Source organism: Pygoscelis adeliae, unplaced genomic scaffold (genome assembly GCF_000699105.1).
Source record: "Pygoscelis adeliae isolate BGI_AS28 unplaced genomic scaffold, ASM69910v1 Scaffold4, whole genome shotgun sequence".
NCBI classification, from domain to species: Eukaryota; Metazoa; Chordata; class Aves; order Sphenisciformes; family Spheniscidae; genus Pygoscelis; species Pygoscelis adeliae.
The window spans coordinates 4,980,114-5,006,353 of NW_008824986.1; the positions used below are offsets into that span (position 1 = coordinate 4,980,114).

Genomic DNA, 26,240 nt, shown 5'->3' on the forward strand with positions numbered 1-26,240 from the left:
AGCATGTGGTGGAAATGCGTTCTTGTCAGTGCTAATATTCTTGGTCACAGTTTGCTTGTAGTACAGTGATCTCTGCACACACTGAAATGATGGGCAACTCTCATCAGAGTTAGGAAACTGGGGGTATAGGGGATGGCAGATGTTCTGGGGTTGAAATGAAGTGCTCCCTCCCATCTGTCCACTCCCTTTTCCCTAAGGAAAGGAGAAAATGTGTTCCTAGGATTTTTTTTATATTATTGTTACCAGCATTTTTAGCAGAAGAGAAAGCCCAATGAGAAAAGACATTGTAAATGGCTAAACCACTTTTCTTTGTGAAGTGGCTGACTGTGCCACTGCCGTTGGCTGTATAAATAGACTGGGAAGCGAACGTCTCCGGGTCACTAAGGCGTAAGCTGCCGCGTTCAAGGTTTCTCCAGACAGGAGCCTCCATTTCTGCAGGTACAGCATAGCTATATTGCCAGAGCCCTCTTGTGGGGATGCTCATGGAGTTTTTTGGCCTTCAGAGCTACACAGCATTTTTCACACCCTGTGCTGCTCTCTGCCTGCAGTCTGAGGCTGCGTGGTTGTTTCACCCCAGGAACTGCTTGCGGCCTCAGACAGCAGCCCAGAGCCTTGCCCTGCTGCTGGAGGATGGTGAGCCGGGGGCAAAGGAGAAGGCTGTGGTTAAATGAGTTAAAAAGAAGTTCATTGGGGGGGGTTAAAAAGCTTGTTAGGACCCAAGGAATTTCAGTGATTTTTCCTTTTTTTCCCCTCCAAAATTTTGAAAAAATGCTCTTTTTCAGAACTCCTCCTGTTTCTTCTCCTAAATTGAGGTGCTCTTTGTTTGGTAAGCCAGAGAGAAATTCCTTATTGAAAACATTACTTTTAGTTCCAAAAGTTAAAAAGTTAATGCTTGAACTCCGCACTTTTGACATAGTGTGAGGATCTACATTCTTCTGTGTCATTGCTGCACTTTTATTTCACACTTGGACAGTTTCACCATGACAGAAGTGAAAGAAGGTGTTTATCTACTAAATTGTAATGAAGTTGGGTAACACAAGCTTTGGATATATTGATCGAGAATTAAATGCAATAAATAAATATCCCAAGTAGAGTAATTTGCCTTTGTGATTTATGGGTATTATCTTGGGCAAAGCTGAATGTGTTCCTGGACTGGAATGCCACTTAAATGTTTGCGAAGGAACAGAATCTAAACGACAACTCTTTCATTCTTTAGTTTTCTAAGAATCCATAAAAATAAAATTATAAAAACATCTAAGACTGTACTTTTCATGTGTTTGAGGAATCAACTCTAAAATCTGTTAAACAAAAATCTTCTATTTTTCAGGTTTCTTATTCTGCACTACCTTGGTTGGCTATTTGCTAGTCTGAAAGGAAATAATTTCTGTTTGTGAGAGGATTGTCCATCACATCTATATAAATTTTCATAAATGGAAGTTGTAGTAAAATAATTGGTATATTGGGAGAATGTGGTATTCCTATTCAAACATTATTAGATTTTGAATCTACATATAAAATATATCAGAGGATAGAGCTGAAGTGTTGGGGTTTTTTTTCTTAAAAACCGTAGATTATAACTTGTAGCTGTGGGGGGAATGGATGATCATTTGCTGTGGAGACATCATTAACCATTGCAATTTTATTATTTCAGCTTTTTATACCTTTTTATATAATTATACACTTTATTATACACATACTTATTTATGTAACTGCTAATTTGCGAGTGATTTCACACTTTTTTTCTCAAGTCTCAGTCATTTTTGTTTGCTTGTGTCTTATAATTTATGTTTAAGTCTGGAGTGCCAGGAAGGTGTTTTGAGCATTTGGGACCTAGTTCACCAACACTTGACTCCAATTTCAGCGTCATTGCAGGGTACTTTTAATTTGCACCATGTTACATTTTATGTTTGAATTTGAGCCAGTACTAACTGGCTAACTAACTCTTCCCTTCCCCTTTCCATCCCATGGAAAGCTTGGAACGTGTGTTGAGAGTCCCCATTGTATGTTGCAGGATGGCTTCACGCCTTTGGCAGTAGCTTTGCAGCAAGGACATGACCAGGTGGTTTCACTGCTTCTCGAAAATGATACGAAGGGAAAAGTCCGTCTTCCTGCCCTTCACATCGCTGCTCGCAAGGATGATACGAAGGCAGCGGCTCTGCTCCTGCAGAACGACCACAATGCTGATGTGGAGTCAAAGGTCAGTTGTAAAAAGAAAAAGGTTGGATGCTATTAAGTGCTGACCACATGTATTAAATCCAGTGAAGATCTCCCTTAGCGTGAAGTATTTTACTGTGGAGTTACACGTAACTTTCTCCTGTAGTGTGTGATTAAGAACAACATTTCATTTGCTTCCTTTGCCTTTTTCTTCCCCATTCCCTTTTTGTTTAAATCAGGGTTAATTTCTCCTGTAGAAACTTTGCAAATGGAAAATAATAAGCAAAATATTATTAGCATTATTCTCCTGGAAATGAAAGCCACTCCTGCAGTGCTGTGCTGTAGGTATTTTACAATTAAGTCATTTGATTAGTTGTTTGCGCAATTGCTACTTTAAGAACTTTGGTAAACATGTAACAATTAACATTCAAAATACTCGATCATTCAGCTTCCATTCAGTCGAGCTTCCTTTGTGTGCCGATTGTGCTGTCATCGGAGCTGCCATGCCACGTAGCAGTCATGAAGCTTTTTGCATCCATATCACCAGTGGTGAACTAACCGTTCATTTTTTCCCCCTCTTTGCTTCCAAATGTGTTAACCTAGATGATGGTGAATAGAACAACAGAGGTATATATAAATATATATATGCATCATCACTCCTCCATGACTTAGTGCTGCTGCATCATTTCTTCCTCCTTTTTGCATCGCCTTTTATAGGATAGATACCTGCTTTAGATGAAATGAAGTAGCATGTGCTAGAGAAGACTGTAGTTTAGATACCAGGGCTTTCTGCAGCTGAAAATAGGGTTTAAAAGTAAGAGTAAGCATTCTTGGGAACTAACTGCCATCATAAAAGAGCCATATTATATAAGATGAAGTTTTCAGGGATTCTCATGGAGCATATGTTTATCAGATGTGTTAAGAGCTGCAGACAACCCTGTCGTGTTGTGCATCCAGGTCTGATTTTAGGCTTCTGCATGACACTTACCTTGATGGTGTCAGCAAATAGAATGATCTGAGAGTGGTTTTATATCTGCAAAACTCCCAAAGCAAGGCAGTGGCAGCTAGCATGGCTTGCTAACAACTTAGAAATGCATCTAGTTCCCATAAGGTTTCATACTTTGCAGGACTGATGGAATTGCTGCATGTTTTAGCATTATTTTAAAAGGAAGTAAGACTACTTAAATATGAAAATGAGTTGCTGAAGTAATTGTATCAGTAAGGCATCTTCTAATTAGGGTGATAACTCATGGTGTCTGAACATAACCCAGTGTGATTGCCCACAGTGGGAGACTGATCTTTATGGTACTAACCCTTGGAAAAAAAAAAATCCATATTAACAATTTAAAGTTGCCTTTGATGTTGTTTTCATTTGCATCTACTTTGAATTTATAAACAACAGTTAGCAAGTATCACTAAATGACTTGTATCTGAACTTCTGCAAAGAATCTCTAAGAGATTTAACTTGCAAGACTGACATAATACCGATAACAACTGGATATGTCTAGTTAGAAATTAATTTCTTATAGAAGACGGATCATTGCTTTAATAATCACGTTTTGCTGTTGTTTTTCTGGAATAACTGAAAGTTTTATCCTACTTCTGGTCTTCTAGAATAATTATGTTAATTTTTTCCCTCCTGCATAGCAATATGATTTTATTTAGACTCTCTGAGAGTCTATAAATAAACATCAGTGAGTGAAAACTAGTACAGAATTGGAATGGTGACTTGCAGCAGACTCCTATTACTAGCTTTTGTCAGTGATGTGATACAAGTATTAGAGTGCCAATGAGCTATAAAAAAATAAGTATCTATTGGTTTTGTTTTGTTTTGTTTTTCCAGAGTGGGTTCACTCCCCTCCACATAGCTGCTCACTATGGAAATATCAATGTAGCTACATTGCTGTTAAATCGGGGTGCTGCTGTGGACTTCACTGCAAGGGTAAGTGTGAAATCTTAGTTATGCTTAGTCTGCTTCATCATCACTTTGAAACACTTTTTCCACAAAGGTGTGGAAAGGTACATTGCTCTTGCCAGCTGAGGGGCCTGGCCTGACTGCTCTTGTTTCGCTACCATACAGTGTAAAGGGGCTTTCCCTGGGCTGCTGAACTGAACCTGAGCTCTAGTCCTCACCGTTGAAAACTTCTGTTTTAATCAAAAAGAGCTGCTGTTTTCAAAGTTCCAGCGTTGCAAAAGGTCGGCTGGGATTCAGTGAGATGAACGCTTCCACCTGTAGCTTTAACATATGGCAGGGGTGCTGTCCCTGTTGAATTGTCCTCAATATGCAGTTGTTTCCAGTGAACACAAAGTACAGGTGTATCAGTGAATAAAGCACTGAATGCCTTCACTGCATATGCGAGAGTCAGATGATATGTAAAGGAGATCTGAGAAACTGGAGAGGTAGAAAATGAAATGAGGTATAGAAACGGAGGGTTATCGGTAATGGGAGCTGTGTGGCAGAAGCCACGGTAGAGTGGAGGAACTAAACCTCCTGACCCTGTAAGTTGTGCACCAAAGTCACGACACAGCCCAGGGAGTGACAGGGTAGTTCCTCAGATGTATGAAAAAGGATCGGGAGCCAGGAGGGAAACGGTACGGGCTTTCCTGGTGTCCCCTTGGTTGGCTCTGGGCTGGGTGGGGAGCAGCTGACTGGTGGCTTCAGTTGCGCCTTCTTGCTTGGGGAGTGGGTCCATCCTCCCACAGGCAGCTGGACTGCTCTGCGAGCCTGGTGCCAGCAGGGCCTCACCTCACAGACCGGGCCAAAGTTTGACCATATCTGCTATCAAGGGTCAGGTCTGTCGGAAGACCGAAGAGGAATATTGGAGTGAAGGAGTGTGGTTGGGGTAGGGAGGATGTGGGAACAACGAAATGTAAGCAGGAGAAGTGTAAAGGACAGAAAATGACAGAGGGAAGTTATATATAGTTGGAAGAGCAGGAAAATAAAGAAATATGTATGGACAGGGATACAGCAATATGAAGGGCAAGGAAAGAGATTGTGCCAGGCATGAGACCAGAGGCAAAAGAAAGGCAAATGCAGAGGTAACACAAAATTTAATGACCCAGGATGGAGGGCTAGAGAATGGTAGGGTAGAGAGGATGTGGACAGAAAGCTGAGTGGGTGCCGTGAGAGTATGCAAGGCTTTAAGAAGGGAAAAGCAGGGAGAGTGATTAGGGACATACAGATAAATAGAAAAGGGGCTAACATTCAAAATAGGTTAGTATTGGAAAATGCTGGAGCTAGAACTTCCTACTGAAGTTCTTAAAAATGTTTGCTCATTAGCTTCTTCAATAATGGCTTGTGCTGTATGAAAAAGAGGATGCCTATGGAATTTCTGCTGACACATAGCCAGGAATGGTTGTCAGTACAGAAAGAGTGCAACAGAACATGGAAATGTGTTTAAATTCATAGTGGAAAACAGATCAAACTCTTGGCTAAAGAATACATGTATTTCTCCTGCTGGTTTCTCTAACAATCTAGCAACGAAGAAAGAGGAGGGCCTGTCTATATTAGTTGTTCACTGGGTGGTGTGTGTGATATGGTTAAGAAGGAAAAAAAAAAAAGCCCCAAAAAGCAAATGTGATTTCAGGTTATTCCAAGGTATTTCTGATATAGACAAAAAAAACCAACAACAAAACAAACAAACAAATCCAACCCCAACGAAAAAACCCCACCAAACCAAAACAAACTGAGGCTGTGCAAGAACTTGCCTCACCAAACCTTACCAAAACAAAGCCAGGGAGGAGATGGGCAGTGGTCCTAGGACAATAAGGAGGGAAACTCAAAGGAGCAAAAGGCATTCAAAATGCTGACATAAGAATAAATAGGTATAAACTGGCCATGAATAAATGTTGTCTAGAAATTTTGATATTTAGTATTATGTATGAATAATTATTATTTAATAATTGTTCAATAATTAATATTAAATATAAGTAATGAGATTCTGGAGCAACCTTTCTATTAAAGTAGAAAAAGCAAAAAAACCCCAACATGTATTCATTATGTTTATGAGAGGAATTATGTGGCATGGATAATTCAGCAGCTCCTTTTCAGAGATTTTGGTCATGTGTTGTGTTTATTACTTTTACAAGAGAAAAAGTACTATACTACTGCTTAGAGCATTTGTCACATGGCAAAAAAGCAAATTGTAGTATTTTACTTTAGATAGTTTGTATATCTAAAACCTTGAATGCTTCTATAGTTAAGGAACATGTTTACATGCAGCGAAGTGTTTATCATAAGCATTGCAAATCCATGAAAACAATGAAATAATATAGTGTTTATTTAGCATAGAAATTACTGTTTTACTTATAGGACTTCTCACAGTTAACTCCCCCCCCAAAAAAACCCAACAAAACCCAAAAACGGAACAGTTCTTTTTTTAGAGATTGTCTGTGGTTAATAAGGGGAGTTGGTGGAGGGTGTGATAGAGCAGGAATAGAAATCTCAAATGAAGACCAACCCAGAATGTTTTCCTTAAACTGTAAGTAGGAGCGCAGGTGAAAAGTGTTGGTGCTGGCCACTACTCATTCAACATAGTATCATTCAGTGATTTATTAATGAAGATAAATGCCCAAAGCTAAAAGATACCGTTATAAGGCATGATCCAGTTATAAGGCATATTCTCACTTACTAATGCTGGTGAGAAGAGTACTCCCAGATATTCGGTCAAGCTGATAGTTGAGTGTCAAAGGTAAGGATCAACTCTCATATAACCCCCACAAATGATGTTTTCCAAATCACATTCATCACTGAATGTATTTCATGTTATTGGTGAGAGAGGGGTCCCAGGCTAGATCCACATGAAGTTCACAAGCTAAGAGTAGATTTTTGGGGTTAAGGTTTTCTGGGAAGCTTCTAACTATGCGTGCTTTGCTTTCGCTGATAACGTTGACCTCTTATTCCCAAATCCTTAAGCTGACCAAATTAGAGCATTAAGGCATTTCAAATGGTCATAAGCTTTGGCATTCAGTATTTGATAGGCTCTAATCACAGGAGCAAGGAAGATGCATGGGGTCTTGGGTCAATTCTTTGCCACTCAGAAGCAAGATTAGGGATTAGCAATGCTACTATGTTAGCAGTTAGCAACATTTAGTGCCAGTACCACTAAATATCGTCTGCCTGTTTTAATAAAATAATAAATCTTAGGCTTCAGCAGCTCTGTTCTGGATTAGGGACACTGATGGAGAGCACATCCAAAGTAATAAGGCCATCCTCCCCTCCTCTTCAAGATCTGGAGGGTCCCGCTTCTCCCTCCATTAGTTGTCATCGTCAGAAAGGCAGACTGCTCAGATGACCATGGAAGTGCAGATGCAATGATACCAGCCCGAAAGAGCAGTGGGCTGATGCTGTGACTCAGAGCACTGAATGGCTTGTTTGTGCTTGTGATAGCTGGGTGGGGGCATCTGCAGAGTACGTCTCTACTGTGTGGCGATTGCAAATCTAGGTAAAGTAGCTGTGACAGAAGGAATTGTAGCATAAATAACAGTAATATGGAGTTGAATTTTGTTCTTTAGTGCTTATCAGGCTGCGGGTAATGAAAGCGCTTCACAGGAAGATGAGTTAGATTCTGGTAGAACGGTGAATTTGTAGGCAAACAGAGAACCAGAATAAGTTGAGTGTGAAGTACAATTATCAGCACCAAGTTGCAGAGCCCTTGCTCGATCCTTGATTGCAAAACAGGTAGAGGTACTACTAGATCAAGTACTAAAAATGACCCACAGGTACAGCCTGCCCACTGCCACCTCATTGTCTTTTGTTGTTTTAATTTCTGTAAACAATATCCACGATGTGCTGTCTCTCCTCTGGAGGAAGGGCCCTTATTTGAGTTGTTGACAATCTAAGACAAGCAACAGAGCAAAGATATGGAAGGGCTGTAACCCAAATAAAATCATACTGTGTGTATGTACTGTAGCTTTCAGAAGTACCAAAAGCGAACTGTAGGATGGGGGTGTCAAATGCATTTTGTGCTTTTGCAAACCACCAACCATTTTTCCTTTGTTCTTGTTAAATAAACATTAATCAAGACTACTTGTCTCTCTCTGTTTATGTTTAAACTATTTAGGCAAGTACCAATTCTGGGGAGAGATTAGAACAAGAGCAGAGGATTATGGTAACAGAAGATGCTTATGTGGAGGGGGCAACATGAAGACAAATGTGTGAGGGCAGGATAAATAGCCAGCTCCCACCAACTGTGTAGTGAAGGTGGGGAAGGGTGGAAAAAATGTGAATGGACATGTAGGATGAAGGCAGAACTCTGAGCCTTAAGGACAAGGGCAAATGTGGTGAAAAGAGGAGCTGGTGAAAGGATGTAAGAAAAAGGAGGGCAGACCTGTGGCAAAGGAGATCTCTTCAGCTGCTGTGTTTTCAGCGTGTTTCTGAGAGGCCCGAGGGAAGAAAGACGTTCCAGCAATGAAGGCAGGGAAAGACATGAGCTTGATGATGGCTCTCGGTGTGTGGGCAGGAGGTGAGCAGTGGTGCTGTACTGTAAGTAAATGATGTCCCCAGCGATATGCAGTAGCAGCTGCTCCCCTCATCCCTGCTGGTATACACCTGCCTGCCTCTCAGCTGTCATATACTCCCTTGTTCCCGTCTTTCACTGCATCTAAGAAAAATAGGCATAGCTCCAGGAGCCCTTACAGGTGTTACAGTGCCTGCCAGCCTGTGTACCTGCTGACCGTAGAGGCTGGAGGGTTGGAAATGTACCTGCTTTTGGTTTACACTCTTCCAGCCCAGCGACTGATTTCATGTCAGCTCTTCCATTGAACTGCATTAGCACTTCTGTGTCTGTGCTTTCTTCTCTAGCTTTGCTGCAAGTGCAGTGAAGATGGCACAACACGGAAAGTTCCCTGTGGGACGGATGGAGATAATTTCAGTAAATCAGCTTGTGATGCCCCCGATTCTACCTTATTTACAGGGAGGCAGCTCCAAAAACCTTCATAACCTCAGTCCAAGTGAAACAGGATCCCCTTATTGGGCTGGATGTTTGCCATTTTATAATGAAGGAAAAATACTCATTCCAAATTGCTTGACTTCTTGGGCTCAAACTCAGCAATAAACCTGTCACAATTACTGGCAGGGCACGCATTGTAGAAGTAACAGGCATTTTATGTCTATTCATCATCCTTTTTCTGTAGTACATTTTCACAGGTGTGGCTATGCTCCTCTGAAACCCTTCAAAGCTAAAGAAATCCCTTCATTGCATCACCATATTTCCCTCTTGCTTAACTGGGAGGCAGTCACATATGGGCTAAAGAAGTGGAGGAAGAGAACAAAGGGTAACTGAGGGTGAAGTCGGTCTCCTTTCTTAGCCAGATCAACACGTAAGTGCAGTCGCTACCTGGGCTTTGAAGGATTGCAACAATTCCAGGCACCATTCTCTTAGCTGGTATCTGACATTGGAGAGGTGCTGATAAATCGTAGTTACAAACTGAAAGAAGGCCAAAGACCTTTAAGTCAATCTATATTATCAAATTTTTCAACAGGAAAAAGTAATTGCTGTTATTTTAAGCAAAACATTGTTTATCAGCCACTTGTGCCTTTGAATCAAACTGGATCTGGTGTGTTACCTAGAGTTTTAATAATTTTGATACCTACTTCCCATATTCTGGAACTACCAACCTAGTGATTGGAGAATTGAAATCCAGCAAGTGGGATCTCCTGTTCCAGGCTTTCAAATCTGTTGTTGGCATACAGTGACCATATACATAGTGAAAACTGCTGTGCTCTCATCCTAGCTGCTGCTTCTGGAGCTGGACATTGCTGCAGGGGCTTCATGCCATGGGCTTGACTTTCTTTACCAGAACAAGGTCATCTTCAGCCTGAGGGTAGGTGGGGTGCTGGAAAAAAAGGACAGGTCACAGCGCGATTTCTTCTTTATCTCTACTGCTCCCTTCAAATTTGCTCTAGACTGCCTTGCACTTTGAAATCTAGGACTTGGAAAGGAGTATCCAGGTACATGCTAAAGCAAGTAACAGCCGTTGGAAGGAATGAGAAACCAGTTTCCTTAGCAGTCTGATTATATCTATGGTATCCTGTGCAAGAAAGCTCTTTTGCTATAAATCAGACCCCTGCAGAGTGCCCTCCCTTTCCACTTCAGGCCTTGCTCAGGCATCCCCAGGAGCAGTGCACAGGGAGGGCAGGCAGTTTTATCTGCTGCAATTCCCAGCCAGCTGCAATGGAGATGTGTGTCCAGACTGCCCTGTGCTAATTCTGCAACAAGAATGTGCAAATTGGTGTTTCTCCAAAGCTGCTATGCAGACCAGGGAGGTGAGGAAGGTGCTTTGAATAAACTGTATTTTCTGGGAATTATAGTTAGGAAAAAGTTATCTTTTGGGGGTTCACAAAGTCTTCAGATATCATTCTTCTGTCTGAGATTATCTTCCAGTGGAAAGATCTGTCTAGCCCAGGTGAGGAAATGTCTCTGAAGAGCACAGTGGTTAGAAAGGAGGAAAGAAATCGTTCTCTGCAGCTTCCAGAGCAACGACTGAAAGAAACCTCTGGGACCCCCACATCCACTCTGTATTTGAGCAAGTCAGAAGATTCAGGTAGCAACGGAATCCTCTACATGAAGGTGACCTCTGCCCGTATTTTTCTTGCCAAAGCAAACAGGAGGTGGTCACTGTGCCATAAAACTGCATCCAACCCTGTGAACAGTCTTCCTGATACACAGCACTCCTTATTTTAGAAGAGGTCTCAGTTCCACTGGGAGTGGGCTTTGCCTGCAGAAAGTTTGCTTACTGGAAGGTTGAGAAAGGATTTGGTAATTTTGAGAGGGTGGTGTGAGGACAACATGCATTAATGATGACCCTGAGGCTGAGGAGCAGAACACCATTAGCCTGTCAAAAAGAGCAGGCAATATGTAAGTGACAGTAACATAAGAGAAAAACATCTTTTTATTTCCCTAGTGGTAGTTTGCCATAACAGCTCCTTGCTATACTCTTCCTTCTTTTCTTCCAGGATTCATTTCATACATCTCAAGCCTGAAGAAAGATAAGTATATAAGCATTCAAGAACAAAATTAGCACAGTATAAGACTTTTATTAAGTAGAGAAGAAAAAAGCTGAAAAGTTATGCACTGGTGTAAGGTTTCCTGGAAAGTGTCTGATTGTATGTTTGTACCTATAATTTCTTTAATTTCTGAAAGTCTATACAAGTCTCAGTGAACCCCATAACTGCTACTAGAATATAAGACTTTTCTCTGCAAGGGTTCTTCTGTGTTGTAGCTCCAGTTCTGAATTGCAGAAAAAATACAGAAGAGAATATTGAGTGTTTTCATATACAACATGTTGATGTAGCTGCATAGTTGCATATGACAATCTTCACATGCACAACCTTCCCATACCTTCAGAAACTGGTAATAGTGGTAATATCCGTGCAGTGGTGTTGATGACAATTCCAGTATATGACAACCACCAACTAACATTATGGGCTTTCTTAAGAATCCCTAATGATGGAGGGATTTTCCAGACTGTACAGGAAATTTCTGCTTTAGCAGTCTGGCTATTTTCAGCTTCTGTTTTATTCACACATTCTTTGTCAATATTAAGCTCTTCCCAGAGTCTGCTCTCACTTGAGAACTGAGGAGGACAATCTTACTAAATTCCAAATTAATCTAAACATTTTTGGTAAGAAACTGTAGCTTTGGTTTTTTGTTTTTCTTTAAATCAAAGATTTAAAAAGTGAAGTTTTTTGAAAACTACACTCCACTGAGGGGCTGGAAGGAGTGCTCAGAGGTGGAGGTAAGCTCTCTCATCGGTAGCAAGGAGAAATATCAAGTCCCCATGACGCTGCCAATGGGTCTTCACAGTCCCTACATGATCTGCCAGTCAATCAGCATTTAAAACAATGCAGCACATGACTAGGAAAGGTTTACTCTTTTTTGGTGTGCTTTTTTTAAAGCTACACTTCAGAGCCCAATATGATACTGTAAGTGCAAACATTTATTTTTCTTGTTTATTATTAGCATCCTTATGCTTGTAAACTCAGACTGTCTGATGGGAGAAAGAGGCAATCCCATAGGACAGCATATCATACCAGAAACCAGGGGGAATTCTTCATTTTCTAAATGCATTAAAATAAAACTACAAGATGTACCATGTTTGCATTCTGTCAATTTTAAGCTTTTCCCTATTTTTTTCTGACTTCCTAACCTTTTGTGTTGCTAATTTGTAATAGTATGGAGTAATTCTGACTACTGTGGTGAATTGTGATGGATAACGCCATGTGTCAGAGGGGAGCTGATCTCATTTCAGATGGGAAATGTATGTGGCTTATTGCTCAGCATAGCATAACTCAAAGGTGTTTGAATTTTCTTGTGAAGCTGTACTTAGAGAGATGCAGCTGGAAGGGCTTAGTGCTTCCTCCGATCAGGCACAAGCAAAAGCCACTGAATGGAAAAGCAGGTCACTGTTCACCCATCGTATTTCTGGATGTTGTGAGACTCCGAAGGAAGGCACAGGCCCTGTGTGAGAGGGTGGTGGCTGCAGCAGGCAATGGATAGAGATAAAGGAAAAACAGACATCCACAATGTTGTGAGGTATAAAAAAAAATTGCGTGCATCTAATCTGTCACACTTTGAGCTATATACAGTTTCAGAGTACTTCAAGTCATATACCCCAGGAACTCTGCCAAAGGGGAGGGGAACGGCTATGTGCTAGTTCATAATCCTATGAGCATTTATTGCATAGTTTTAGGTTGCTGTTGTCACAAGTTATGTTTCATATTCCCTGCAGAATTTGTTAACTCTCAAGTTGAATGGCAACTTGGATCTCAGTGTCGAGGGGTCTACCTGAGACATTATCCAGCATTTGATATTTCAACAGCAAGGGCAAGAAGGACTCTAGATCTGAACCACATCTTTTAACGGCAACTTTTTGAAGGCATTTCAGCTTTATTACTGCAGGAAAACATCTTCAAAAGTTTCCTGATTTACTATTCTATCTTAAGAACAAAGGGAGAAATTTATGGAAGATCAAACAGATAAAAATAGACTGAACAGACAGCAGATGCTGTTGATTTACTGAAGAATTCAGAACCTTACATTTGGTGGCTATATTGTTTGCTGATACCACAGCTTTAGTGTTAACAACCTACACCCAAGCTGCACATATTATGAAGCTTTTTTTATATCTAGTTTCTTGTGACAAGTACAAACAACTCAATTTTGAGTTGCTTGCTTTACGTTTTGTCATCAGAAACATTAATGATGATGTCTGAGGTTTATTCACTTCTCAGTTCACTTTCTTGTCAGAGGAGAGATGGGAAGAGGCCGTATACGTGGTGCGTCTAGGTATAATTCTTTAAGCCTTGGCACAACAGAGTATTGACCAAAGACAAATTACTTGCCCTAAACTTCAGAGTGCAATTAGTCAAACATTCACATAATGCATCTCTCCATCTGTTCAGGAGTCAGAACGCTCAGCCAGCAGAATTATTACTTCATTTTTTTCTCTACCAGTAAAAGCTCAAATAGCTAAACGGCAAAATTAAATTCTGAATAAAGACCTGCCCCCTCTCTTTTTTCCTGTTCATTTCCCCACAGTGTTTCCCTGAGCTGTTAGGGCTGAATAAGGCTAAACATGTTGTTTCTTCTTTGTCTTTTAATTCTTTTTATGAACTGCCTGAATAGGTTAGTAGAGTACAACGAAAACATCCTCCTTCCCAGAGAGTGAGTGCTGCAGTGCTCTTTTCCCAGGCAAGAGGAGCTGAGTTTGATCATCCATAAGGACAGATATTTCACTGGGCATGTAGGGTTTTATTTGCTTGATTCCTCCTGCTCAATTCTTTATTTCAGGGTAGCTGGGTGTAGTTGATTTTCCTAACAAACAGTGTCTGAAGTGATCACATTCTTTATCCATCCATCTCTTCCTAATGTGAATTTGCTACCTATGTTCAACCAAATGTAACTCAAGGTTTCAAGATGCTAGAGATACTAATTTTATATGTTTTTCATAAAGACAGGTGATCAAATGGAGGAAAGATGGACTGTTAGCTCTCCAGCTTGCAGAAGTGAGCTCAGTCCTTGCTTGGTGCTGGAGAATTTCTCCACATTCCCAGCCAGTGTGCTTGCCCCCTGTCAGAAGCTGAGACAACTGCACAGGGAACAGGTCCTGATAGTTTCGGTACTAACCAGAAATATGAAGGTCATTTGAACAGACTCCTTTCTGACCATGAGAATGGATTTTTTAAATTTTTTTTCCCGCCTGTTGCAAGCAAACAGTGTGACCTAAACCTTAACTACTAAGTGGAACTCATATCTTTTGCAGTTGAGGTGTGTATCTGCTAGTGCTTATTCGCCCACTCTAGAATCAACTCTCCTTCATTTAAGGCAACAGGAGCTTTGAACGATTGGACTGGCAAAGAATTAGATCCAAAGTGCACATTGTTATGTGATTATATCCTCCCCTGTGCTGCACTAGATTGATTTAGATTGGTGTCAGGATGAATGAGAACTAGACTTCTAACAGGTATTTGTCCTACCATTTGTAATGCTGTTCCTTCCTCCTCCGTGTCTTCATTGATGCTTAGAAAGGGCATTTCTTCTAGTCTGTGTATGATACAGTAAATTATTAGTAGTAATGTATGAACAGGGCACTAAGGTCTATTAGACTGAGTTAACTTCTTTGCCCATCAACCCCAGCAAGTAGAAAAAGGTGGTACTTCAGTTTAAATTACCTGCAGTACCCTTTTACTTGAAGACACGAAAGTTATTTCCTTTACTGTTTTTTCTCAGGAAAACAGAATTCATCTCTTTCTCCCTCTGACTGTGGTAACATCTTTCCTCCTGGGAAGAGAGGAAAAGCAGAAAGTATCTCCTCATAGTTGTGTTTTCCCTCTTTTTTCTGTCCTCTTTGTGGCTGATACAGTAATATACTGACCCCATATTATACCCAGTGACAACTCCCAGTCAAATAGAATTAGTTCTTTTTTCAAAACCAACTCACAAATTGCAAGTTAAGCAATCACACAGCTTCACATCCCTGGGAGGACTAGGTATAGTATACTTTTTGTTTAATGTGTTAAGCATCATTTTTGTTTTACTTTGTTTTTTAAAGAAATGAGAAGCCACCCTGGAATATTAGTCACTTTGATGCTCTAATGATCAGTAATGTTGGAGAAAGAAGCTCTGTCATTTCATCTTGCTAAAATGTATTTTACCTCTGTGATAATATCGATTAGTACTTTCTAGTAGCTGTGCGTTAGCTTCATAGCGAATTTATGTGTAAATGAAAATTTAACATACTGCATTAGGTACTCGGCATTATTATTAAGCTGTGAGTCAGCTTGTCACATCTGAGAGGGGATCTTTTTTCAGTGCTGGTTTTCTATCGCTCCACTCACCTGCAGCTTTGAGGAAGCACTATTAAACAGTCTGTTAGCCAGGCAAGACGCTCGTACCGCTCTCCAGCTATTCAAGGCGATGGGTGCCTTTCTGATTCAGTCAGCCATAGGACACATGCTCACTAAAAATGTACCGCTTTCTGCTCAGTCACAGGGAAGCTGGTTTTACGCAGCCAGCTGTTTGCGCTGCCCCCGAATACACAGAAACATGTTCTTTAAAATTCTGTTTGTCTTCATACAGTAGCTGCATGCTCTATTTAAATCCTTTTATTTTTACTTGGCTCCATATGGTCAAATACATACAGGACGTGGCCTTCGTACACCACGAGGTAAAGGATTCATCAGAGCATGAAGAAACGTCCTAGCTACATCTTGTCAAAAAAGCCTGGTTTTGCGGGCAGGCATCGGTGATGTAACCGCCCTCCGTGTGCAGCACTGCTGCATGCTGCCGGCCTGCCGGGCCCCACCTCGGGAGGCGTTCTTGCTCTCACTTGAAGCGCGGTAGTATGTCGATTAGAGGAACAAATTTGGTAGACGGCGTTAGTGATGTAACTGAAATGAAGGTGCTTACAAGGCGCTCAGAGTTTGCTGATAATGTTCAGAAATAAATAGCATTGGCATCTTGTTGCTTTTGAATTAGACCTACAGATGTAATGGTTTTATTTAGTTATTTTTTAAATTTATTTTCCATGGCTCCTACAAGGCCAATGAAGTTGTGAGGAATGAATCCTTATCATTACATGCTCAGAAACAACCAGAGCTGAATTAAATTGCTAGGGTTTAGTCAGTAAAACTGCATAAATTTAACTCTTATACAAAAGCCAAGAACTGAGGCATAATCGTATCTTCTTATAACTCCAACCACAACCTGAATGTTTGTCTTCATAATATATATGTCGAGGTATCAGGCCAGTATTTCACATATGTGGATAAACACAGCTTCCCTTTGCTTTCGTTCTCCTGGGGAAACAAAAATGTGTTATGCTATAGCAAATTGGGCATAATTCATTCTGTGAGCAAACTGGTCATGGAGTTCATGAAAGAAAGAGATATGGATATTTACTTTCATGTTTTTTTCTTCCACAGAATGATATCACGCCGTTACATGTTGCATCGAAGAGAGGAAATGCAAATATGGTCAAACTCCTACTTGATCGAGGAGCTAAAATCGATGCCAAAACAAGGGTAAGCTTAAATGTGAATGCTGTGAATGACTCTGGAATTCTTGCCTCTGACCTGTTAGCTGCTGTACAGCTTAAATCATTCAACTTCCTGGCAGGCTACCACAGCCGCACTGCATTTCTTTTTTATAAAATGGTTGCAGTAGGATTCTAACAATTTACATCTCTTAAAGCAGTGTGTGAAACACCATGTATGGCAAAGCTCAGAACCAACAATTTTCCATGTTCTCTGTAGAGCATTTACTTAGGAGCAGCTTCTAGATACTTGGGGGTAGCGATGAACGTACAGGAAAATACTAAAAGACAAGAATTCAATTCAGATATTTCAGAATTTGAATGCTAAAAGAGTAACTTTGAACTGTAGTGTGTGTTTGGCTTTCATTATCCACAGGGCAGTGTCACAGAGCACGATGTTGCTGATGAGTCTCACGCAGCTCGGCCTCTGTCTGACTGGGTGCTTAGCTGCTGGCTTGGATTTGTCAGCAAATGTGCTGGGCAGAGTGATGGTTTCCATCAGGTCGACACCTGACTTGAGTTGCTGAGTGACTTAAAAGCTCAGTGCGTATGGCTATATCTAAGTGCTGTAGTTAAAACCAAAGCAAACCAGTTTAGGGATATTTTATTTACTTACACAGTGGCAAAAAGAGATGGAAAAAATTCAAATGTTTGGAAGTAAACCTAGAACTAGTGCTGCTGTGGGCTGTCATGACAGTCTTTGCAACACTCTCCTGTGCACGTGAGGTAATCTTCAGAAGCTCTGCTTGTAACTTTTTGTCAACTGTCATTTTCTTGAAATATTAGCTTACCACCTATCCATCTTCTATTTTTAATTATTCTTCTTCATAATTTCCACCAGAATCATTTAAACAAAACAAAGGTATAACGTAAGAATCTTTTTTTTCTGCAGTATTTACTGCATCCACAGGTTTCTGTTTGGTTTTCCAGTGTTTCAGCAGTCTCTGAGATTTCCTGCACTGCTTGTTGAGGCACATTTGTATTTGTTTCTGTAGCAAATTCAGAAACCGGGTCAATTTATTGTCTCACCTCTTCACTCTCTCCACATGTTTTTCTTTAGTTCTTCTTTCATTTTACCTTTAGAAGTCACTCATGATTTCTTTATAAAACGTTTCTGGTTTTTCTAATTGGGGAATACGGAAGAGATGACTTTTCATGGGTAACGTGAACAGTGGGTATAATTTCTGGACTAAAATATCAGCCTCTTACGTGCTACATGGGGGCTGCCAGGCTGAGGGGCGTGGGCCTACCATGTGGTGGGGAGGGCCACATTTTGGTGACGTGACAGATGTGCATTTGGTCAGAGCAGGGAGAAAGGGATGTGGCAAGGGACTATTTGCTTCCTTTCTGCAAGCATTTATATGGCCCACTGCAGCCAAAATGTTGGGGACCACTACTTTAAATATTTGGAGTCCAGCTTGTTCTTTTCTTTTAGTTACGAAAATTCGTGTTCTGCTTCATTTTCTGTATCGCAGGCTCCAGGGTCAGACATTAGGATCATTTATGTAACTAAAAATACAGGCTGGGACGGAAACAGGATCCAGGAAGAGGGCCGAAGCATTAACAGCTCCTGAGTCTGGCAGAGCTTCCCAGTGAGGCAAAAGGCAATGGATGAGTGTGGTTCATGAAGTGGTGGTTTGTTTTTTCTGGCTTCCCCCAGAGACTGCCTCTTTCCCCAAACACCCATCCTCTCCATAAATCAGAAGGGATCTGCATAACTGCTCCTGCTTGTGCTGTACATGTGTCGCTCATTGTTGCACTTCTCTGGCACTACCAGAGGCATCATTTTCTGGCAGTTAGTGACTAAGTGGAAGCTTTGCTCCCGGCGGCACTGACTCATCCTGGCAAGGGTTTACCAGCCCGTGGTCTGGGCGGTGTGTGCCTCTGCCAAGGAGACTCACTGAACCAAGCAGACAGCTGCATGATTGAGAAAAGGGAAGAGCATCGCTGGAGTAGACCAGGAAGGATTTACAAATCAATAGGAGAAGTAATAGAAGGCTGAGAGTAATGTGGTGCTAGATGAAAAAATGACGTTATTTCAGGAGTGTCTGCCTAGTTCTCATATTCAATAGCAAAGATTAATTGCTGTGAGCTGTTATAACACATGTTCCTGCTAAATCTCTCTTGTTATTCCTACCTGACCCAATGTTGTTTTCCAAGGCAGAACAATTGAGGTATGTCAACTTTGCAGTCATTTCTTTTTTTTAAGCACCATTCTTTTTTTAATGTCCCAGACACAGAATGGCCTTACGAAAATACAGAATGACAAAAGCTTGAGTCAGAGCTTTTTGCAACAGCATCACCACTACTGAATGTATTGAAAGGCAAAGAGCAGCCAGAACTGCCTTTTCTGATACATGTATCAAGTCATGCCTATCAGCTGGATGCCTAGTCAGAGCCCCAGCCTTGTGGTGTTCCTTGAGGGGCAGGTGCAGGTGCTGAATGCACACACAACTTGATAATGGGATTTGCGCATGAAAATAAGTGAGGCTCCTGTTACCAGATTTATCAATGTGAGACCTCTCTTTTTTTTTAAGAGGTTTTAAAGAGATGAGCAGAATTTTTGTGGATAAGAGATGAGCCGGATTTTTTTGTTTGATTAAAATAGTATTTGTCTTGGACACCATGATACTATTTAATGCAAATGTTGGTTATGGAACACAAAATACCTCCCTGAAGGTGAATGGCAAAGGTTCTGTATCCATATGAAAGGACAAAAAATCTTGAAAATTGCGTGTTTCTTTTGCTCAGAGGCAGAAATTCCTAGGCCTTTGTTTCTCCTTTATCAGGTCTGTAATTCACCTTTAAATGAGTATGCAGAAGATACTGTTTTGTGTTGTTGACCAAACACTGCCAGGGCCAGGATTCACTGCTCTGACTCTTAGATGGGACAGATTTAGCTATTCAGTTGTTGTTTTGTGATCTGTTCCTGCTATCCGTTCTCTGTATGGGGCACTGGAAATATGCTCCATGTAATGTCTATTTTTATTTTTCACAAACATACTCATTTTATAGATAAATTCATATAAAGCCTTTCCTGAGAATTAAATAAGTTGTGGTAATTATTTATTTTCCTTAGTCATTTCTACGAGCATTTGTGTTTGCTGCTGGCAGATGGTCCTGGAAACTGCAGTGCTGAAGTACTGCACAAAAGGTTAACGTGAAGGGCTAAGTCCTTATCCTGTTTAAATTATTGGAAAAGTCATCCATGGGCTCCCAATTTATTTATATTCATTAGGACTAGGATTTGATGAGAACCATAATATTGTTGCACACCTGCAAAATGTAGTTAGGAATTCAGATAACGTGTGAGCATATGAGATTATTTCCAAAAACGATCTTATAAATATTTTGAGGCTCAGCCATCTTTTTTTTTTCCTTTTAGTTCATGTTTATGTTGCATTGTTTATTTTAACTAGCTGTTTTATCTTCTCTCTGTCCTTTTTTTGTGTGAGATGTCTAGCAGCTGATACTTGGGGCTTTGTACTGAATTCTTAAGGGTACTCCTCAAGAACTGTGTGCTGCTTTTGTCCATCCAGGGCAACTTTTGTTGTTCAGGTTTTTAACTAACATTCTAAGGAAAGACCTATTAATGCCTCATGTAACATGTTTACTGAACGTTGCCCTAATTATTTTTTCTCTGTCTTCCAGAAAAGACTTTAAAAAATGAAGTTTAATTAGAGAGGTTGATTAAATTGGCTTGATTTGCTTTGTCTGTCTAATACTGTATATACCAAAGTGAATTTGTGTCTGAAGCAGGCAGAAAGCATGTTTTAGCTTGGATTAACAATAAGTGTTTATTATCTTCATTCTACTGGTTTTGCAGCTAAGTAACAGGCCAGCACTCTTATCTGCAATAAAACATGTGGGATATGCTCTTTTAAGATGCATCAGATCATACATAAGCTGCTCCAGAAAAGCCACATGTATCAAGATATAAAATAACTACAAAAATAACACTGACTTGGCACTATAAGTGCATTTTGCATGTGTAGGAAGAGCAAACCTCATTTGTTGTCCTATTGTACGGAAGGGGCAGTTTGCAATAGTGCCGATGAAGTGAAGAATTCAGGAGACAGAGCAAGAAGGGACCGTGAGATACAGAGCCCTGCTAGGCTGAAGCACATGCACAGAGACTCACTAAGCAGCAGTGGGGATGATGAACCCTGGAGGCAGCAGTAATTGCTCCCCTGGGGGAAGCATGCCTTCTACCTCCGGCTCAGGGGAGTGGAGTGTCTGGCACACTCCTGCCAAGGCTGTGGACAGGCTCTGGGATTTGGCTCAAAGTCTGACAAGCTCTTGCTGAATAATTGCATCACAGTAAAGCTTTTACTGGGTGTTGTGCTTAATTTCATCGCTCATAGACTGGGTTAGAAACTGATGCTCGCTGATGTGAGAGTTGTGGTACTGAGGCTGCCATGGATTTGGGGTACAGCCCAGAGGATCCCATTGTGCGGGGGAAATCCTGGGTGGGCATTGACAGGGAAGGGGTAGCTGGGGAGCACAGGGAGGCTGGTTCATGCTTACCTGTGCTGCTCAGGGGTCTCTTAGAGACACATGCGATGGCAGGGAAACACACTGCAGCAGGGAGGCTCAACTGCCTGCACTGTCATCTGCTAACCTCAAGCCAGCTGTGACCCCAGTGTAACAAGATCAGGGAGCTACACATGTATCCAAGTCTCAACAGGGATCAGAAACAGTGCTTAGATCTCATTTATTTGGGGTGCGGGTGTGTGTGTTTGAAATAAAAGCAAAAGAAAGAGCAGCAGCCCCAGAGGTTGGTGTGCAATGCTTATGGGAAACTTGTGCCTAAGCAGAACTCCTCCTATTGTCCTCCTGGCTTTGCTGGAGCTGCTCTCGGGTTCTCTGGAGGGATAGATAATACAGATGATATGATTTATCATGTCAGTGTGTACTTAGAGAGTCCTTAATCTGCAGATTATTGTCATAATAGTTTGTAATGTTTTTTCTGAGCTGTTGCAGACTATCATATTAAGGCAAGTTTGCTTCCTAATACATGTAATATATTTTATGCTTCACATAGTATGGTCTATATGAACAGTAAATAAGCAACTAGGAAACCTCCTGACAAAATCAGTGAAGTCTTGCTGAGTTCAGAGCAGTCTCTTTTAATCTCAGATTCTCTTTTTTTAAACAAAATCTTTCTGTGATCTGTGTTTCAGATTGCCTCTGCACATTTCTTTACGACTTTTAGTGCCATATAGCAATTAACCAAGCCAGGTGATCAGAATACAAAAAAAGATCTCTGCAGCTAAATGAGCTGTCTTCAAGTGTATTTGCTCTTTACAGTGGGAGTTCTGACATCATCTTAACAATAGCTAAAGACCGGCTGTCCCAACCAGCACCTACATTAGATTGTAACGTGTCACGCCATGTGATGCATCTGGTGGTGGTGACTGCTGTGTGGACTAGAATAAGCTCTAGCTGGCCAAGCATGACTGCCTGCTGCCTCCTGTGCCACGGGAACCTTGTCAGCCCTAGGCACAAGCTGGGCAGGCCCGGGCAACGTCAGAGGGTTGGGGCACTGTGCTCTGGGGAGCACTGAAGTAGTTTTTAAGGGTCTAATCTAGCACATGGAGATGATCGTGTGTGTCTCATTCTCTGTGAGCTTAGTATGTACTACCCATGATACATTTGTGAAATGAGTTGGGGGGCATAAAATCTGGAAAATGTTCCCTAACTTACAGTTTTGTGCCCTTCAGTATCTTTCTTTGATGTGCTTGGAGAATATGATAATTACAGGAAGTAAAAAGAATGAACAATCTCATGTACATGATCTTCAGCTCCTGCCTACAGGTCCCTAGTTACCTAGCCTTGCTGTTTTTCATTTTCCTTCCTGTACATGTTTTTTTGTGGGGGTGATATTTTTATGTTAGTTGTTTACATTCTGCTCAGTACTTGGCATGCCCTTGCCTGTGGAAACTACTGGTATGGGAAATAATGCATTACCTTTTCTAAACACTTGTCGTGAAGCTACAGCAAAACATTTGCAACTCAGCTGATAAACATACCTCATGGGTTTTGATATCTTTTCTCTTTGTCTTTACTTACATGTTTTGAGCAATGCATCTTTATTTTGTGTAGTATCATTTTAACAAGATGCCCTTCCCTGTCCTTCATGGGCTGAAATAACAGAAAGAAGCAGAAATGACAATAGCATTAGCTCCAGAGATGCCAGTAAGAACATAGCTGGCCAAACTGTGTTCATCTTGCATGAACAAATGGCTCCCTGAGTCCTGACCAAGTTAAGTCTGAACCAAAACCTTTTCTTCATTTACATCAAAAACATATGCCTTACTTTAAGTGGAAGAACATGCACAATGAGAACCATACAAGTTTTGAATGAGACAGCAGAAAAAGTTAATCACAACAATTTCTGTCTGCTGTCTTTCATAGGCTTATTAGGAGAGGGCAAGAAAGTAGAAGCAGGAGAGTATAAGGCTCTGAATCACTACCTCCCTCTCCCAAGCTGTCCTCTGCACTTTGAAAGCCTGAAGCTGATGTTCTTGTAGAGTGTGATGGTTTAGGAATTATCAAGAGAGAATATTGTAATTATGCATGGAAAATATGTCTAAGGAGGTATCTTAATAGTACTTGCTACCATACAGAGAGAGAGGGAGTGCATGTGCGTGAATTAGCAAGCACAGGATGTGTGAGAAGGAATTTTGGATAATCCTTTTTATAAAAATGATGTGGCATACATATTTTAGACCATACAACATACGGGTTTTTAAGAGTGCTGGAAGACACTGGAAAAAGGCCCCTTCTTTTATGACTTGTATTTGGAAAACTAATAAATATTTATCTTTCTTCTTTGTTAGTTTCAACCTTTCTTATAAAGGCTCGTCTTCTGACGTATTTAGTGAAAATACAGTATTGCTTCTGTGTGACAGTATCTCCTGCACATCTGTTTTGCTTGAAACAAATCAAATGTTTGCTCTTACTAATTCCGAAAACATTAATTTTTCTTCCTTATTTTTCTTGAAACTGTGACGTTACTAATTGTAACAAGCACTATGTCATATGGCATTGAAAAACTCCATGTGACTTTTACTCAGTTACTCATGTTCTATCTTTCATCATAGCACTCGTGTCCAGCAGGTTATGTGAGCATTGTAAACAGGGTACAGGTCAAAGAATAATCAAATCAGTTTGGAATAACTCTGTTAATGTTAAAAAGATAATTCCTTAGAAAGGAATGCATTTCTAACATGATAACTATTACTAAGCAAACTATTCTGAAAGAGGTATTGCCAGTATGCCTTGACTCTAGGCCGGTCATTCAGCTGGAAGTCACACAAGTATGGTCTACCCAACAAGAGGCAGAAGTTAATCCAACATACTTTTATCACCTGGGATTAAGATGGTTTTCTCATCTGCTATGCACCTGTCAAAATCAGTGTAATAAAAAAAAGTCAAACTATGTAGGAAAGATTTTTATTTTTTTTCTCTCAGACAAAAGGACTAGCCATTGACTTTGATGCATACTGACAAATGAAAGACCTAGTTTTCTCAAAGGCATGCAAGCAAAAAGTACCTGATGTGCAATCTCATCTTTCTTGTATGTGCATTTACCACTTTACCGCATATACGGTGAGGGCCTGGAAGTAGCCCACTGCATGAGCACCAATTTGATATGACTATTTACATGTTTAGAAGATCAGAGCCAAAATGTATTCTGTCCATTTGAATAAACAGGTTCAGCTGTTCATTGCATAAGAGCAGCATCCTGCAGGAATTAGTTAGTTTCTTAGGACATGGTAGGTCTTTATAAAAGTGCGCAAGATTTTACTCTGTCTGAAACTAATCGATTATAATGTGTGTGTCCCACAGGATGGGTTGACCCCTCTCCACTGTGGAGCAAGAAGTGGCCATGAACAGGTTGTAGAAATGCTGCTGGATCGTGGTGCCCCTATTCTTTCCAAAACCAAGGTAACTGGTACTGTTTTCTGCTGCGGTAATCCCTGTACTTTTTTTTTTTTTATGTAATTCCGCATCTCTCATATATTTAAGGGTTTGACAATAACTTTCCTATATCATAGCTATTTAAAGTAACTGTGTGGGAGAATGCCGTATGTAGCGCATGTCTGCATATGTAAAATGTGTTAAATAGAGATACACAAGAAAAGGTTTCTGTGCCAACCAAAAAGGCATGTATGGTAACGTTATCCCTCAGAATTTCAGCAGTTGAAAATCTCTGTATCTATCCTGGAATAAATACATGGTGATTACATTATATCTTCAGCTTGCACCAAATTACCCTAAGGCTAGAGTAGAGATAAGAGACAAAAATAGAGCAATGTCTCTTTGCAGACACAGCTCATATTTCCTTAGGACTTAGCCTGATTATCAGTTTCTCTGCTTTCTATCTCTACAGTTTATCATGCAAAATTATTCATGGGAATTTCAAATCACCTGTGCCAGGGTGCGCAGATTGCTTTAGACCCAAGGGTTGGCATTAAAACACACACTTGCCAGAACTCTTCTGTTGGTGGTCTCTGCTGTGCCGTTATTGCTGATTTTAAGTCAGTGCAGCAGCCTGCTTTGTAGCACCACTGCAATCCATGACTTTCCCATTCAGCATTGACATTTGGGTTGTGCAGTTTAAGGTTCTTTCCCAAGATAACCTTCCACTACATTTTTTTGTCTCAGTCTGTAAGCAGTATATTTCTAACAACATTTCTTGTTTTCTTCTGTTATTTCTTTTCTCTCTTGTTGCCATCCTGTCCTACTCTGTCTCAGCGCCCTTCTATATTCTGCTTTTCTCCACCCTCTTCTTTCTTTTTTTTCCCCGTACTGGAATATATTTAGCATTTGTTTGGAGAGGTTGGCACCAGCTTTCCTCTGCTCAGTGAGTCACTGGCAAGTGCTATCATGGGTAATCTGACAGACAGGATCCACCCGTCCTTTGCATGTGGAGTTCCCATGGACTCCCACAGCCCTGACTTGCAAACTTCACGAGCAGGGGGGACAGCAAGGGGCTGTCCAGGAGCCCCCTGGGGCACATCTCCACACTGCTGCCACTCTCAGAGCCTAGAGCTCATACTCCAGGGAGTAAGGCTCTTCCACACTCTCTGGTAGCTCAATTAATTACTAAACGAAAACAATGTAAACCCCATTGCTTTGGTTTCCACCATCATAAATAAGAACCTCACCTAAGGAACTACATTTCTTTGCCGCATGGATTTTGTATTGTCAGGTGTTATCCCTAAGCTTTACCTGCTGTTCAAGACCTGTGGTTTTTGAATTTGTTCCTCTTCCTAAGGAGATTTACACAGCCTGGCCTTGAGTTCATTAGCCAAAATCAGGCAGATGAGATCCATCCACAGGTCCTGAAGGAACTGGTGGATGAAGTTGCTAAGCCACCATCCATGGTATTTGAGAAGTCATTGCAGTCCAGTGAAGTTCCCACTGACTGGAAAAGGGGAAACATAACCCCCATCTTTAAAAAGGGAAAAAATGAAGAGCCGTGGAACTGCAGGCCAGTCAGTCTCGCCTCTGTGCCTGGGAAGATCATGGAAGAGATCCTC

The 26,240-nt window shown here is 40.9% G+C and overlaps 1 protein-coding gene across 1 annotated transcript in view; it reads left to right on the forward strand.

The window, feature by feature from the left end:
• ANK3 (ankyrin 3, node of Ranvier (ankyrin G)) overlaps positions 1-26,240 on the forward strand; it is a 210,343-nt gene that overhangs the window by 68,155 nt on the left and 115,948 nt on the right. Inside the window, exons 7-10 of the mRNA XM_009325841.1 lie at positions 2,012-2,197; positions 3,998-4,096; positions 16,580-16,678; positions 24,544-24,642. Of these exons, the coding sequence (XP_009324116.1) occupies positions 2,012-2,197; positions 3,998-4,096; positions 16,580-16,678; positions 24,544-24,642 (483 nt within the window). The remainder of the gene's footprint in view (positions 1-2,011; positions 2,198-3,997; positions 4,097-16,579; positions 16,679-24,543; positions 24,643-26,240) is intronic.